The 15920-nt window shown below is 32.2% G+C and overlaps 1 protein-coding gene across 5 annotated transcripts in view; it reads left to right on the top strand.

Annotated features, from left to right (window-relative positions):
• Positions 1 to 15920, top strand: part of ADK (adenosine kinase) — a 524109-nt gene that overhangs the window by 246538 nt on the left and 261651 nt on the right. For all 5 annotated transcript variants that reach the window (XM_025917987.2, XM_086680037.1, XM_086680040.1 and 2 more), the window contains one exon: positions 2781 to 2889. In XM_025917987.2, coding sequence (XP_025773772.1) covers positions 2781 to 2889 — 109 coding nt within the window. The remainder of the gene's footprint in view (positions 1 to 2780; positions 2890 to 15920) is intronic.

Here is a 15920-nt window from a genome sequence, read left to right on the forward strand (position 1 = left end):
CTTTGATACCACTTGGGGTAGTATAAAATTGCTAAATTGTTTTTGTATGCTAAATTGGTATTTTAAAGAGCAGTTATGATCATATTAGCTCTCCCAGATGTCAAAAGCTTAATTAATATACTAATATTATGGTTATGGTGATCAGTAATGTTCAGATGATGTTAGAAGTGAAAAACTAGGGGGAAACTCTCACTGTCAAACTTATTATCAACTAAATTGTAGAACCTAATATGTTTAGATAAATTGTTTTAGATAGGGCTGATCACTCTTAATATCACTATCCAAAACCCAGGAACCAAAGAATTTGGATAATGCAATATTCTTCTTTATTCATGTTCTCATTCTCCAAACTCTGAACCATAGTCACTTGGATAGTGAGAGTACTTACACTTTAGAGAAATAGTGTAGTTTACTATCAAAGAGTAATTTTATTATCAAAATAGAAGTTAGTAACTGGTACCACAAGTGTTTGCTTTTTATTTTTATGTATAATTATTTCTGTCAAAATTTTGCTAAAGTCATGACTACTAGAATATGTTTTAGGAGTGCCTGGGTGGTTAGTTAAGCAGTCAGTTAAGTGTCCGACTCTTGGCTTCAACTCAGGTAATGATCTCACAGTTTGTGAGATCAAGCCTGGTGTTAGACTCTGCATTGACAGTACAGAACCTGCTTGGGATTCTCTTTCTCCCTCTCTCTCTGTCCCTCCTGCTCATGTGAGTGCACGCTCTCTCCCTGTTGAATAAACTTAAAAAAATAAGTTTATTATTTTAGGGAGAGAGTGAGAGAGAGACAATGCAAGCAGGGAAGAGGCAGAGAGAGACGGAGAGAGAGAGGATACCAAGCAGGCTTCGCCCTGTCAGCGCAGAGCCTGACATGGGCTCGAACCCATGAACCGTAAGATCATGACCTGAGCCGAAACCAAGAGTCGGATGCTTAACTGACTGAGCCACCCAGGTACCTCTAAATTAAATATTTTTTATAAATTGGGCCTAATTATTCTTAACTTTGTAATATAGTAATATTTGCATATAAATATATTGATTCATACTGTTATTATTTTTAATCATTTAATCGGGCATAAATTTGAATTGATGTATCCTGAAGTAGTCAATTGGCATATGGATGAGTAGAAATATGTTTTGGAAGGGAATTAGTTTTTTTTTCCTTAACAGAAGAACCAACCATTTTATAAAAATGTCAAGTGATGAAATGATATGTCTATTTTTTTTAACCATAACTGTTCCCTTGTGAGAGTGAAAAAAATGGCAAGTTATTTCTAATTCCAGAATCAGAATGAGGAAGAAAATATTTTTATTGATTTGTATTTAACATAAATAATTATTTTATTAACTGTATTTGTTGTACAATAACCAAAATTACTATCTGGCACTTGTAGCAAGATTTTAAATGCAGTGTCCTGCTTAGATTCTTCAGCTGCAAAACTGGACCAGTATAGGGAGTTTTCGTCTAGAGAAATTAATTTTAAATTACTCCAATCTTTAAAATGTATTGGTTTGCAAATTAATATGTCATAGTAAATAGGGCCTACATTTATATGTGTGTTTTGTGAAATTAATCCCATACCTGGCTTTTAAAGCATTAGGTTAAACAGTGTATATAACATGTTGATAGTTAAAAACTGAAGTTTTTGTATATAGGTACATATGTTCATATGTCTTTTTTTGCATAACAACATAGTTTAATTTCCTAACTGCATTTTAAACCATTAAAATATAGGAAATGGATAATGTTATCATTTCAGTACCAAAGGAAACAAATTCCAGTTTTTCAAAATAGGTGGTATTAAAACAAGGAACAATATCTCTATTTATCTCAAAGGTAACAGAGAAGTCTCAAAAAGTGCTCAAAACAAATTTAATTTTATTTACATTTATAAAATCAATGTGTAGCAATTAAAAAATTAAGAATTATGGGAATGCAAGCTGGTGCAGCCACTCTTGAAAACAGTATGGAGGTTCCTCAAAAAACTAAAAATAGAACTACCCTACGACCCAGCAATTGCACTACTAGGCATTTGTCCAAGGGATACAGGTGTGCTGTTTCAAAGGGACACATGCACCCCAATGTTTATAGCAGCACTATCCACAATAGCCAAAGTATGGAAAGAGCCCAAATGTCCATCGATGGATGAATGGATAAAGAAGATGTGGTGTATATATATATATATATATATATATATATATATATATATATACATATATATGTGTGTGTGTATACACACACACACACACACACACACACACACACACACACACAATGGAGTATTACTCAGCAATCAAAAACAATGAAATCTTGCCATTTGCAACTACGTGGATGGAACTGGAAGGTATTATGCTGAGTGAAATTAGGCAGAGAAAGACAAAAATCATATGACTTCATTCATATGAGGACTTTTAAGAGACAAAACAGATGAACATAAGGGAAGGGAAACAAAAATAATATAAAAACAGGGAGGGGGACAAAACAGAAAGGACTCATAAATATGGAGAACAAACTGAGGGTTACTGGGACAGTTGTGGGAGGGGGGATGAGGTAAATGGATAAGGGGCACTAAGGAATCTACTCCTGAAATCATTGTTGCACTATATGCTAGCTAATTTGGGATGTAAATTTAAAAAAACTTTTTTTTAAATTAAAAAAATTAACAATTAAAATGTAAACCAAAATTTGCAAAATGTATTGTTAATTAATTTTATACAAGTACATGACAACTTTTAACTATCGTATTACAGCCTAATTGCTTTTTATTGTTGTCTTAGGTCCCTTGTAGCTAATCTTGCTGCTGCCAATTGTTATAAAAAGGAAAAACATCTTGATATGGAGAAAAACTGGACATTGGTACAAAAAGCAAGAGTTTATTATATAGCAGTAAGTATTTACCTAATTCAAATTTCTGGTACATATTTACACTGTTAAGTATAGTTTTTTAGTGGATATACGTTTTTAAATAATTGTCTTTTACTTATCCTGCAAATTATTAGCCCATGTCAATGCATATATCGGAATCATTATTATAAATACAGAATAGAAACATGATCATTCCATGTAACATTATTTGTATTACTTACATTCAAGTCTACCTCTTTTTGGATACATTATACATAGATGTGTCTTAGGTAAGTATCAACTTCCATATTAAATCAGTTTCTTAAGATCTTTTGAAGTAATTCTAAAAATTTACATTTTATATTTTCAGGCTGCTTGTTGCGAATGATGCATGCATTGTGTGGGAAAATAGTAGTAGTATAAATATTCACTGCAAACAGAGCTTATTTGCCTAAAAAAATCTTAATTGCTGTTTATTCCATAGTAATTACTATGACATGTTTTAATTTAATATTTCAGAAACATTGATCGTGACAATCTCTTAAATCTGGGAATAAGGGCAGCATGTAATTTGAATTATTAAATATTCTGACATAAAAATAATTGGTTAAGAGTTCATTTCTAAAATAAGATGGTACTAAAATTTCCCTGAATTAATCACCCCATGAATACCTTGTTTTTATTTAATATGAGTTAAATGTGCCTGATCACAAATAAGTAGATACCTACGAGAAATTAGAAGTACCTCATATGCATATAATATATGGTTTTGGTATAACAGCTGCTGCCATTCACTACCTGAGCTGTGAAACAGCTGCAAAGACGTGTAAAAAATTGATTATCCAGTAGTAACATGTTTATTGAAAATATAATTATTTCTTTCAGTCTAGTGTTAATGTCTCCTACAACATGTTTATGTTCACTGCTTTAGGCTTTACAAGGTTATTATTGATTCCTCTATAAGGCAAATCATACCCCTTTATAATGTCAAGTAAATTCTTACGTTGAGAGGATTATATACAGGATGTTAGCTCTTTTGACAGTATGTGAGAAAACATTTCAAAAATTAAGAAATTTTCCCTCTTCATTATCTTCTATTTTATTTTTCTAAAGGGCCTCATTTTTTTGTTACTATCTTGGGTGCCTGTTTTGTAGTGTGGTTCTTTAAGGGGAATTTACATGCTATTTCAAACCATCATGCATTTGAAAATCTGATTTTCATAGAACACCTGGTTTAAAATTTGGCATTATTTATGTTATTTATATTGGCTATGAAGTATGATAATATATTATGGTGGAAAACTACATTTAGCAAATAATTATAATTCTATTTTGATATATAGCAATTGGACTCCAAATTATGAGTGGAAACACTCAGTCTTAAACAGTTATGTATATTTAACATAGGCCAAGCCTGGATGAATGGAATTTTTATGGTAGTATAGACCCAACTTGCAAACAACTTACAGTTTTTAATAATTATGTACCATAGTGCATGTAGCCAACTTTGGGCAAATTCAAATTTTTATAATATTAACAATTTATATAAGTCCAGGTTTATATAAAATGTAGAGCGCTCAGTTTGGGTCAAATTAATAAAGAAGATTGAATTATTTTTAAAACTTGTTAAAAATAAACAGCCAGAAACAAATACCAAAAATGGATTCCAGTTGATATCTCTGAGCTGTTAGCCCTTAGTTTCTATTTCAGCAATTTTGTAAAAGGAATGCTGTTTTACATTGCCAGGCAAGTTGATAGTTTGCTGAGAGTTTGGCTATTTTAAAATCGTTCTGAAAATATAAGAGTCATAAGGAATACCTGGGATGCTGTATATTCTACAACTATTTTTTTTTTTACTGTTTGTTTATAAATGTTTATTTGTAAGAAAGATAGCATGAGTGGGGGAGGAGCAGAGAGAGAAGGGGCACAAAGGATCCAAAGCAGGCTCCACGCTGACAGCAGAGAGCCCGATGTGGGGCTTGAATTCACAAACCATGAGATCATGACCCAAGCCAAAGTCAGATGCTTGACTGAGCCATCCAGGTGCCCCTGTTTATTTATTTTTGAGGGGGTGGCAGAGAGGGAGACAGAATCCCAAGCCTGGTCCATGCCACCATTGCAGAGCCCAACACAGGGCTTGAACCCCCAAACGGTGAGATCATGACTTGAGCTGAAACCAAGAGTCAGACAGTGAACCTACAGAGCCATCCAGGCACCCCTCTACAACTATTTATTTTGATATTAACTAAGTCCATAATGCTTATTCATTAAAATCTGTGAAATCTCTTCTGAAATGTAATGTTATGTGTACAAAGACGTTCTGCATTTCTTTTATTATTTTTTAAATTAATTAATTTTTTAAGTTTCAAGTTATTATTTAAATCCTAGTTAACATACAGTGTAATATTAGTTTCAGGAGTAGAATTTAGTGATTCATCACTTAAATATAACACCTCTGCAGTTCTTTTAATCCTTTAGTTTCCTTCAAGGTCCAGACATCCAGGATAGTCTTTTCCTAGCATATCCTCAAACCACAAGTTTAGATTGAGTAGATATATCTATACATATTTCAACAAATTAGGTGGACTCCTCCATATTGGTTCTGTAGGGTCAGCAGTCTTCTCACATTGTCATTATAAATAGCTGAGGTTTAACAAGTTGAAATTCTGGGAACTCTTTCATTTCAAAATTTCTTGGCCTGAGGAAGCAGCTCAGTGTATCTATTCAACGAATTTCCATAATTAAGACATCTATGTGCATTATGTAAAATAAACCAGATCTACATACTCGGCTCTTCTTTCCACTATTCCATAAATAAATAATGCTCATGAGCATTAAGAAAACCCAAAACCTTGATTGTCTTTTTTGTCACATAATTCAGTGAACTTAACAATGCAGAGTTCACATCAGAAACTTCACTGATAAAAGCTAAAATGGAATACGCATATACCAATATTTTCTTTTGGTTTAAGTAAGTGTTTACATCTTTTTTTTAACCTTCATAGGAAGTGTTCCATTTATGGCATGTAAACTCAGTTTTTCCATGTTTAAACCAAATTCCTCAGTTTTTTCCTAGTATGTGATAAGGGATTACAGTTATGGTGACAGTTAATTGTATTTTTGAAAATATAAATTCCAGGTGCTGTTCACCTTAACATCATATTCTCTTGCAAGAAATACTTCTTATAATAGCCTTTTTAAGGCTATGATATTTAGGAAAGATTTATGAAAAAAATTAGGAAATTGGAGCTATTCATTTTTCTAAACTATGGATTTCCTTTTTAAAACAATATTAATGTTATGAAAAATGAGAAAATTAGCCCACAGCATTTTATCCTGTTCTTGATTTTTTATACTTATATTTTTATTTTATCTTTGCATTTTTAGTGTTTTAATATTTGCATTCTATTCTATAGCCATAATACTTACAGTCTTGTTTCTATATTTAAATGAGTTAAATGCTCAACCACCACAAGTATTTTACTCCATCCTCCTATTTCTTTATTGTTTATTTTGATATCCCTCATTTGGCTGCATTTTGTCATTTTTATCCCAAGGAAGGACTCAGAGCTTCTCTCTCTCCTTGAGATTTTATTTACTTCTTACTGCTTTATATAAAAATGACAACTTATTTGGTGTAATACAAAGTACTTCTTTGTAGATATTGCTTTATTTCCTAGCACTTTCTATGGGAAACCTGAGTCCAGGTTGGTTTTTATTTCTGTTCTTTATTATTTCCTTATTTTTGCTTACTTTAGATTTAATTTGCTCCTCTTCTACTCTTCATCCTTCATCCTCACCCCCCCATTCATACTCCATCTTTGCTTTCTTTCTCAAGGTGGAAGCATAATTTATTGATTTGAGACTTTTTGCTTTAGACCTTTAGTGCTATAAAATTTCTCTGTGAGTATTGATTTGGCTGCCTCCCACAAATTTTGATATGTCATGTTTTCATTTTCATTCAGCTTGTAAAACTTTCTACTTTCTCTTTTACTTTCTTCCTTGGCTTGAATTATTTAGAAGCATATTGTTTATTTTCTAAATATGGATATTTCCCAGAGATCTTCCTTTTACTACTATTATGGATTTGTATATTCCTCTCTGCATTTCTATCAGATTTTTCTTCAATGTGTTTGAAGCTCTGTTATTAGGTCCATAAGGATGTAGGGTTAATTATATGACCCATTTATCATTTGAAACATTTAATCCTGGTATTATACTTTGTCCCCACTAATTATTCTGTCTGATACTCTGATATTAATATAGCCAATTCAACTTTTTTTTTTTACTATTAATATCTTGGTATATCTTTTTCTACCCTTTTGCTAATAATCTATTTTGTGTCTTTATTTTTTAAGTGCATCTTTTGCGGTGCCTGGGTGGCTCAATTGGTTAAATGCCCGGCTCTTCATTTTGGTTCAGGTTATGATCTCACAGCTCCTGAGTTCAAGCCCCATGTCGAATTCTCTCTCCCTCTCTCTCTACCCCTCCCCTGCTCACACCCTCTCTTACTCTCTCTCAAAATAAATAAATAAACTTAAAAAAAATAAAGTGCATCTCTTGTAGACAAGATTTTGTTGGATCCTATTTTTTTATCCAGCCTGAAAATGTCTGTCTTTTAATTGGGATGTTTATACCATTCCCATGTAATATGATTATTGATATGATTAGATTTAAGTTCATCATCTTGGTGTTTGTCTTCTGTTTGTCTTCTTTGTCCTTCATTCTATTTTTATTCTGTCCTGCTTTCTTTTAGGTTAATCCAGTATTTTTATTTCCATCATTGGGTTAATATCTCTTACTCTTTATTTATTTATTTTTTATTTTAGTGACTGCATTAGGGCTGATAGTATACATCTTCAACTCATTACTGTGTTCATTTTTTTTTTTTTTTTAATTAAGTAAGCTTTGTGTCCAGTGTGGGGCTTGCACTCACGACACTGGGATCAAGAGTCACAAGCTCTCCTGACTGAGCCGTGTCTTCCTTCAAATAATACTATATCCTGTCACATATAGTATAAAAACCTTACAATAGTATACTTCAGTTTCACCTCTCCAAGTCTTTATGTTATCACTGTCACGCATTTTCCTTTTTTAATATTTTAATTGTTTTTTTAACATAGCTTTATTAATATATAATTGACATACAATGAACAGACAAATTTTATTTTTACTCATGTTATAAACAGTGTAGCATTATTTTTGTTTAAATTGTCAAATATCTTTTAAAGAGATTTCAATAATTTAAAAAACCTATTTATTCATTTAATTACCACTTCCAGTTCTCTTAATTCTTTTGCTTAGAATTAGATTTCCATCTGGTATAATTTTCCTTCTGCCTAAAGAACATTTTTAGCATTTCATATATTTGGGTCTGTTGGTGATGAATGTTTTCAGTTTTTGTATGTTTGAAAACTTCTTTTTTTCACCTTTATTTTTAAAAGAGATTTTTGCCAATTCTACTTTGACAGTTTTTTTGTCTTTCAGTACTTGAAAAATGTTGCTTTACTATCTTCTCTCTGAATTGTTTTTTTTAATAAGAAATCTGACATCCATACCTTTGTTCCTTTGGATGTAACATTCCACATACCCCCAACCCTGGCTGCTGTTAAGATATTTTATTTATTACTGGGTTTGATCAGCTTGATTATATTGTGCCTTAGTGTATTCTTTTTTATATTTCTTGTGCATGGGGTTTGTTTAACTTCTTGCAGCTGTGGATTTATAATTTTTATTATTTTTGGAATGTTTTCAGCCATTATTTTAAATATATTTTCTGCCCAGCTGCCCTTCACCTCTGGGTCTCAAATTACCCATGAAGTTGTCTCCGTAGCTCAGTGATGCGACCCTTTTCATTTTTTTGGATACTTTTTTTTCACTGTGTGTTTCACTTTGGATTGTTTCTTTTGCTATGCCTTCTAGTTCACTAATATTATCTCCTATATCTGAACTGTCATTAATCCCATCCAGAGTATTTTTCATCTTATTTGTTGTTTTCATATCTAGAAGATTGAATTGAGTCTTTTATCTCTTCTTCGTCTCTACTTTGGACACATAAAACACAGTTAAAAGAACTATTTTGATATCTTTCTCTATTAGTCTTTACATCTTTGTCAATTCTGGGATAGTTTTGAGTGGTTAGTTATCCTCCTTATTAAGAATTGTGTTTTCCTTTCTCTTTATATGTTTAGTTATCATTAGTTTTCATTGGTAAATTTTATTGAGGTTTATTCTGGGATGCAGTTATGTTACTTGGAGCAAATTCAATATATTTTGGGTCTTGCTTTTATGATTTGTTAGGTGAGTCCGGAGTAGTACTCTTTTAATGGCAATGGTTTCTCAACCAGGGACAATTTTCCCCCTTCGGGACATTTGGTAAAATCTGGACATATTTATTATTGTGATGAGTGAATGTTCCTACTAGTAAATATAAGACAGGAATGTTGCCAAACATCCTGTACTGTATGAGACAGCACTCCACAATAAAGGATTATCCATTTCTAAATATCAGTACAGCCAAGGTTAAGAGACCCTGGTCTAAAGCTAAACATTCCCTACTACTGAAGTGAGACCTTCCTGTGCTCTATGCAGTGCCACATTAATTATGTTGTAGATGGTGGAAACAGGCACTATTCCCAGAATTATGTGTGCCCCAAGTACTGTTTCCTCTAATCCTTTTCCCTCTAATTCTTTTGAATGACTCATTCCCAGGCTCTGATCTGATGAATGTTGATAGAGGAATCCACTGTAGGTTTCCAGTATTCTCTGTAAAGTTTTCTCTTCTCTGCTATTCTTGCCTCTGAACTCTAACTACCCAGTTCTTCCCACCCTCCACTCTATCTCCTTAACTCCCTGGGCTCTCTGTCCTTTCCAGAGGAAAAGGACAAAAAATCTGGACAGTTGAAGATAGAAAAGTTTTACTAACTTATGGACAGTAACTTAAACTCATTGCCTTAAATCTTACTAAACCATGGAAAAAGGCTTTGTAATGTTATCTTTTGAAAGTTGTACTGTTATAATGAATATATTTTGGCAGAGTAAGTAAACTAATGGAATTTTAAAAAATTGAAGCTATTTTGTAAATGACAACTGATTTAATAAGTCACAATTCTTAACGAAACACTTAGAATTTAAAACACTTTTTTGGAATTTGTTAATCTTTACAATATTCTTCTGAGATTATTACATAAGAAGATAGGATGGTTGAACTATAGTTCATAGGATGGTTGAACCATAGACTTTTCATTTTATCTGTGTTCTAAATGCAGTTTTTCAACTCTTATGTATTGGAATTCTCATTATATTGGTCAAGTCAGTGATCATCATTTGGATTTGTTCCTGTATTTTTAACCATCCTGTTCTGTACTTCTTCATTAACTTCATTAGAGGTTACTATGAATTGTTAAGTCTTTATTTGAAAACAGCTTTGCAGGTGACATAAAGTATTATATTTATAAATTCAAAAATAAAGCAAAGAAATATGTGGAGGTTTATTTTCCCTCTTTTGAGCATTTCGTGTTTGTGTATAATTCCCTGACATTTAGTATACCCAAATCTTTATCATAACGTGGTTTAAAATTTTATGTGCCAAATTGTATACTTTCAAATAAAGTCCAAAACTGTGTGGTAAATAAACACATTTTTCTTTAGCTCAGATACAGTGTAGAGAGATTCAAGAAAAAGACTTATGTTGCTTCTTAGGTGTTAGCATTAGAATTTAGTTTTTAACTTTATAAAGAATTCTTCATATATCTATTAATGTTCAGAGAGCTGCCCAAATGATTAGTGTTTTTACTTCTTCCTTAATAGGGATAGTCTTTGATTCTTGATAGAAAATTTTTCAAATGAGAGTGTGATTATAGAAATTCTATTTGTATTCATTTCTGATTTCTCTAGAATTTTTATTTTATTTTATTTTATTTTCAACGTTTATTTATTTTTGGGACAGAGAGAGACAGAGCATGAACGGGGGAGGGGCAGAGAGAGAGGGAGACACAGAATCGGAAACAGGCTCCAGGCTCTGAGCCATCAGCCCAGAGCCTGACGCAGGGCTCGAACTCACGGACCGCGAGATCGTGACCTGGCTGAAGTCGGACGCTTAACCGACTGCGCCACCCAGGCGCCCCTCTCTAGAATTTTTTTGAGGGGGCATGTTAAATGCTAAAAACAGTACGAGATTTTTAGACTAATGCTTTGTGATTTTTATAGATAACTATATTCTCCAAGTTGTACGATTTACTCTTTTATTCCTGTTATTTTTGTCAAGTCTTATTTTGGCAAGTTATCAAATGTAAAACTCAAGGAAAGGGAATCTATAGGATATTAAACTAAGATTATTTTGGGGGCTTCTGGGTGGCTCAATCAGTTAAGAATCTGACTCTTGTTTTTGGCTCAAGTCATGATCCTGTGGTTAGTGAGTTTGAGCCCTTCATCAGGCTCCATGCTGCACACCTGTGCAGAGCCTGCTTGGGATTCTCTGTCTCTCTGCCCCTCTCCCACACTTGCTCCCCGCTCCCCAAAATAAATAAACTTAAAAAAAATTAAAGTAAGATTAATTTTAGTGAAGTAGAATAATCTTTTCACTTTGTAGAACTATGATAGTATTGGTTAAAGAAGTTTTGAGCTCTAAAGATAAATATTAGACATTTTTGTGTTTTGGACTTGTGGTGTTATAATTAAGCCCTGGAGTTTTATGTGAAGTTGGAAACCACACTATGTGCTAATTGCCTTAGAATGGTAAGAAAATAAACATGTGTATAGCACTTAGTTGTTAAGACAGTAGGCCCTTACACAGAGCCCCAAATGAATTAACAAACCATCTACTGAAATGTTTCCACTTCCATTTACTTTATTTATATATTTCAGACCAGTCAGCAATTGCTTGGGAAGATGGAATATTTACTAAATCTCTTTAATAAACATGATTAAGAGAGGGAAAATTTATAGACATTATGATGGCAGTGTACATTTTTATGTGTTGTCATACCATTGGAATTGTGTATAACCTGGACATAAACAGTCTAGTATCTGTATGTATAAGTGTAAATGTTTTTCAACATACTTTCTGTACACATAGAGGCTTTATAGCTTATATGACTTAACCCATATGTTCTGTTGTCACTATTCTAGATAAATAAAATTGGCTTTAATCTTTTTATAATAACTTTATGAGATATTTATATACCATAAAGTTCATCTGTTTAAAATGTACAATTCGATGATTGTTAGTATATTTACAGAATTCTCCAACCATCACCATAATCTAATTTTAGAGCATTCACATCACCACAGAAGGAAAGAAACTTTGTACCCATTAACAGTTATTCTCCATGGCCCTTGGATTCCATCTTATTTCTACATCTGTCATAATAATTTCAATGATATTCAGGTTTTATGATTATAAATGATACAGTTGTTCCTAATTAGACAAATAATTTATGTCTTTGTTTTTTGATATATGTAATGGAAGTCATAATAAGTCTATTTTGATTTCTTGCTGCTACCTATTTCTCTTTTGCAGACACTTTAAAGAGGGTCTTTCAAGCTTTTGTTCTCACTTATTTGTTCTAGATACAATATAACTATGTTTTGGGGTCAGTTCTTTAAAATACCAATTTTTTGTTCGAGTGGATGACATATAGTAGATGAAGTTTTTTAAAAACTTAAAAATGTGGTAAAGTGGGATGAAAAAGAAAAAAACAGTTTTCTTCCTTCCAGTACTTATTCAGGAAGGCAAGTTCATATATAAATTCATATTGCTGTTACTCAAGTTCAGACCATACAGGTTTCACAGCTCTTTAATACGGCTCATTTTACTCTAACATCTTGTGTCCATCATGTGTTTTCTCTCTACCCCTTGGAAATAGCTTCTAGAAGCTGGAGGGAAACCTCTAGACTTCTAGGATATATCCAGACTGTCTTTTTCTCTGACATTGTCCTGACATTAGCAAATCCCAGATAGTTGAAGATGTTATGAATGATAGATTGCTGCTTTTCCAAATTGCATTCTTCTTCTTCTCTATACAGATGAATGGCACAAATTTTTCTAGTCATTTTTTATATTCCTTTTTGAAAGTATTTCTTTCTTCATTCTATAAAGAATTTAAGACCACACTGTATTATTATAGTATTGTTAAGTTTAAAGGATATGAAGAAAGTCACAATCAAATAAAATATAAAATGTAAAATAACACACCAAAAATTTCCTGGTTCAACTTTTCCAGGAAAATACACATATAGTAAAGTAAAAGAATGCCATATATTTCATTATTCATTCCTCAAAAATATTTTTACACGTACATGGTTTCTTATAAGGTTAACATTTATTTCATTTGACAGCTATAATAAACTAAATTCAAATTTAAAACAATATTTTACTTGTGAATATACCTAGCATTTCTCTGGTGGCTTGATATTCTAAGAGTAGTGGTTTTTAATCTTTTCTTAGTTTTGAACTCTCCCAGAAAAAATTATTTACTCACAAATTTTTCATTTAATTTTTGAAAGTTTATAGATTTCAAAAGACTTTTTGCTAATTCTTGGAGCCCAAGTCAACAAACTCTGTCATAGTAAATAGTGAATTAAATTGATATTTATTCTAGTTACAGTGCCATAATTAAAAATGTCCACTCCGAATTTCTAAAACTTTTCTGATTGTGAATATATATTTACTTTCTTATTTCAACTAAGAATTGATTTTTGTAAAAATATATTAAAGTGGAGAGTCAGACTCAGTGGTGAGATGATGTGGTTTCAGGCCAGTAATAAACAGAATTCTATAACATCATTTAAATATCTGTAATTTGTTTTCTGTCTTCTAAAAATGTGTGTATATTTTAACTACCTTAATATAACAAAGACCTTTTAATTTTATTGCTCCTTTATAAATATTCCCTACTGTCATTTTTATTTTAGTCTGTCATGGTGGTCAGTGTGATATTTTCATGTAGACTAGCATTTTCTCTTCCTCATGTGAGCTGAATTGGGACTGTACTTTGTGGGAAGTTTTTTATAAAGTGTGTAGACATTGGTAAGAATCGGAATGTCCACTGACTTATTAGTTTCACAGATGCTTCCATAATACTTAGTGTACTCTTGGGTATATTAAATTATCATATCCTGACAGCAATCCTGAAACATGCCATTCTTAGATAGCCATTTTTCTGAGAACTAAAGCAAGGTATCAGCGAACCATATCTGACATGCCATGTTAATTTCCATAACTATTATTACTGCAGTTGGTAGTATTTCTAAGGCATAAAAAAATCTTAATAAACCTACCAAGTAAAAAATGGTAAAATACCTACCTTATCATTAGGTTTCCAATTATGACTTCCTTCAAGCTCAATTGACTCATTTCAAACATAATTGTAAATATCTATATCCTGCTATCATTTTTCTAAAATAGTTATTTAGGTATACAGTATATCAAAACACAATATTTTGAATTATTCTGTTTTCATTATGTGTAGTGTTCATATTGTGAATGAAAACCTCATTCTGCCATCTCATATTTACATATACACATGATTTTTGCCTTAAGTAGAAAAGAAACAGCTGACAGATACATAGGTTAATTTGCTTTTTAAAATTACAGCAAGTTGTTCTGTGATTCTTTTGTGTGTTTGGGGCTATTTTGTAAAGAAAGAATTTGTCAAGTAACATTTAAGGGACATTAGCCTTTTCCACCCCTTTCTAAATAAACTTAAACAGAAATCTGTCAACTCAAGAATAAAATATTTCTTTATAAATTCTCACCTGTAAATTATTGATAATGCAAGGAGCACCTTTTTAATCCTTATATCCCCCTTCCCCTCAACACAGCCTTTAGATTGTAGATAAACTTCCCAGCTCAGTAATTAACTGAGCTCAGTCATTGCACCCCATATCATGTGATTTTTTTTTTCCAGTGGAATACATTATTAGAGCACTTACACAGCCAGTCTAGCTGCAGCAGCCCAGGCGGCAACAGCAGTGCCATTTTTCACAAAGAAAATGTTGAACAGGAGCCAAATGTTTGGTGGCAGTCTGTTGCTAGGAAATCAAGGTCCTGAGGCGATTAATGACAAAGCAAGCAATAACAAGAAGGCAGAATTACAGATTTAAAAGAGAAAAAAGTGGTTGGTGTTATAATTACCCAAAGAAATCCGCACTCATTAAATTGGCTGTTTTTATGATTGACTTTAATTGGAGGTTAGCTCAGATATTTAGCTCCTTTCCCACCCCTTTAAACACACACAGGCACATAATCTGTAGAACTGCAGACTTGTTTTTCTAAGCATTGAGAGGAGCTTGCCCTGTAATTTGATCCCCACTGACAGATGCATTTTCTATGCTGCCATTTTGAATTAACCTATTGTAGAACAATTTTCTTCAGCCCTGTTGAATAAAACATCCAGTCTGATTACCTCCGATGGATTTGATAGAGTAAAAGAATGTACTTCTCATTGAAGTAGATTGTTTTCATGGACTCTACTGATTTTGAACTTTGCCAATAAGCACAATCATTTGTAATAAATTTTCAAAGAAATTTGTGGGGAAAAGGTAATGAGAGTCACCGTTTTATAGTTTAATGTTTGGGCACCTGCATTAAAACAATACTTTTTTTTACAAGATTGTTATTTTTCCAATAAGATGTTCAGAGGCATTGGAAAATTTTTTCTGAATCTCCATTTAAACTGTTGATATTTTTAGGAATAGAATCTTCTATTTATGTGCTCTAAAATGATCATTTCCTCCCCACCAACAGTATTTTAATTACAGGACTCAATGTGATTCAAAGCACTCAATTGTAAAAATATTTTTCTTACATAAAATATTTAAAATGATATTAAGATCTGCCTATTTCAATCAGTCTTTGATTTGTTTAAAAAAATAATTCCTTTATTTAAATTTTCTGGGATTTGATAAAGCATATTACCAGAAAAGCATTGATTCGTTTTCATGTACAATACCAGAGGAAGCATCACAATTTATTTACCTTTCAGAAGCCTTAAGAATAGTTACATGATGCCACTGCTTTCCAGATTTCTAATCAAACCCTGGAACAAAAGAGCCAAGCACATTCTATCTGA

Source organism: Puma concolor, chromosome D2 (genome assembly GCF_028749965.1).
Source record: "Puma concolor isolate L17-30 chromosome D2, mPumCon1.1.hap2, whole genome shotgun sequence".
Taxonomy (NCBI): Eukaryota; Metazoa; Chordata; class Mammalia; order Carnivora; family Felidae; genus Puma; species Puma concolor.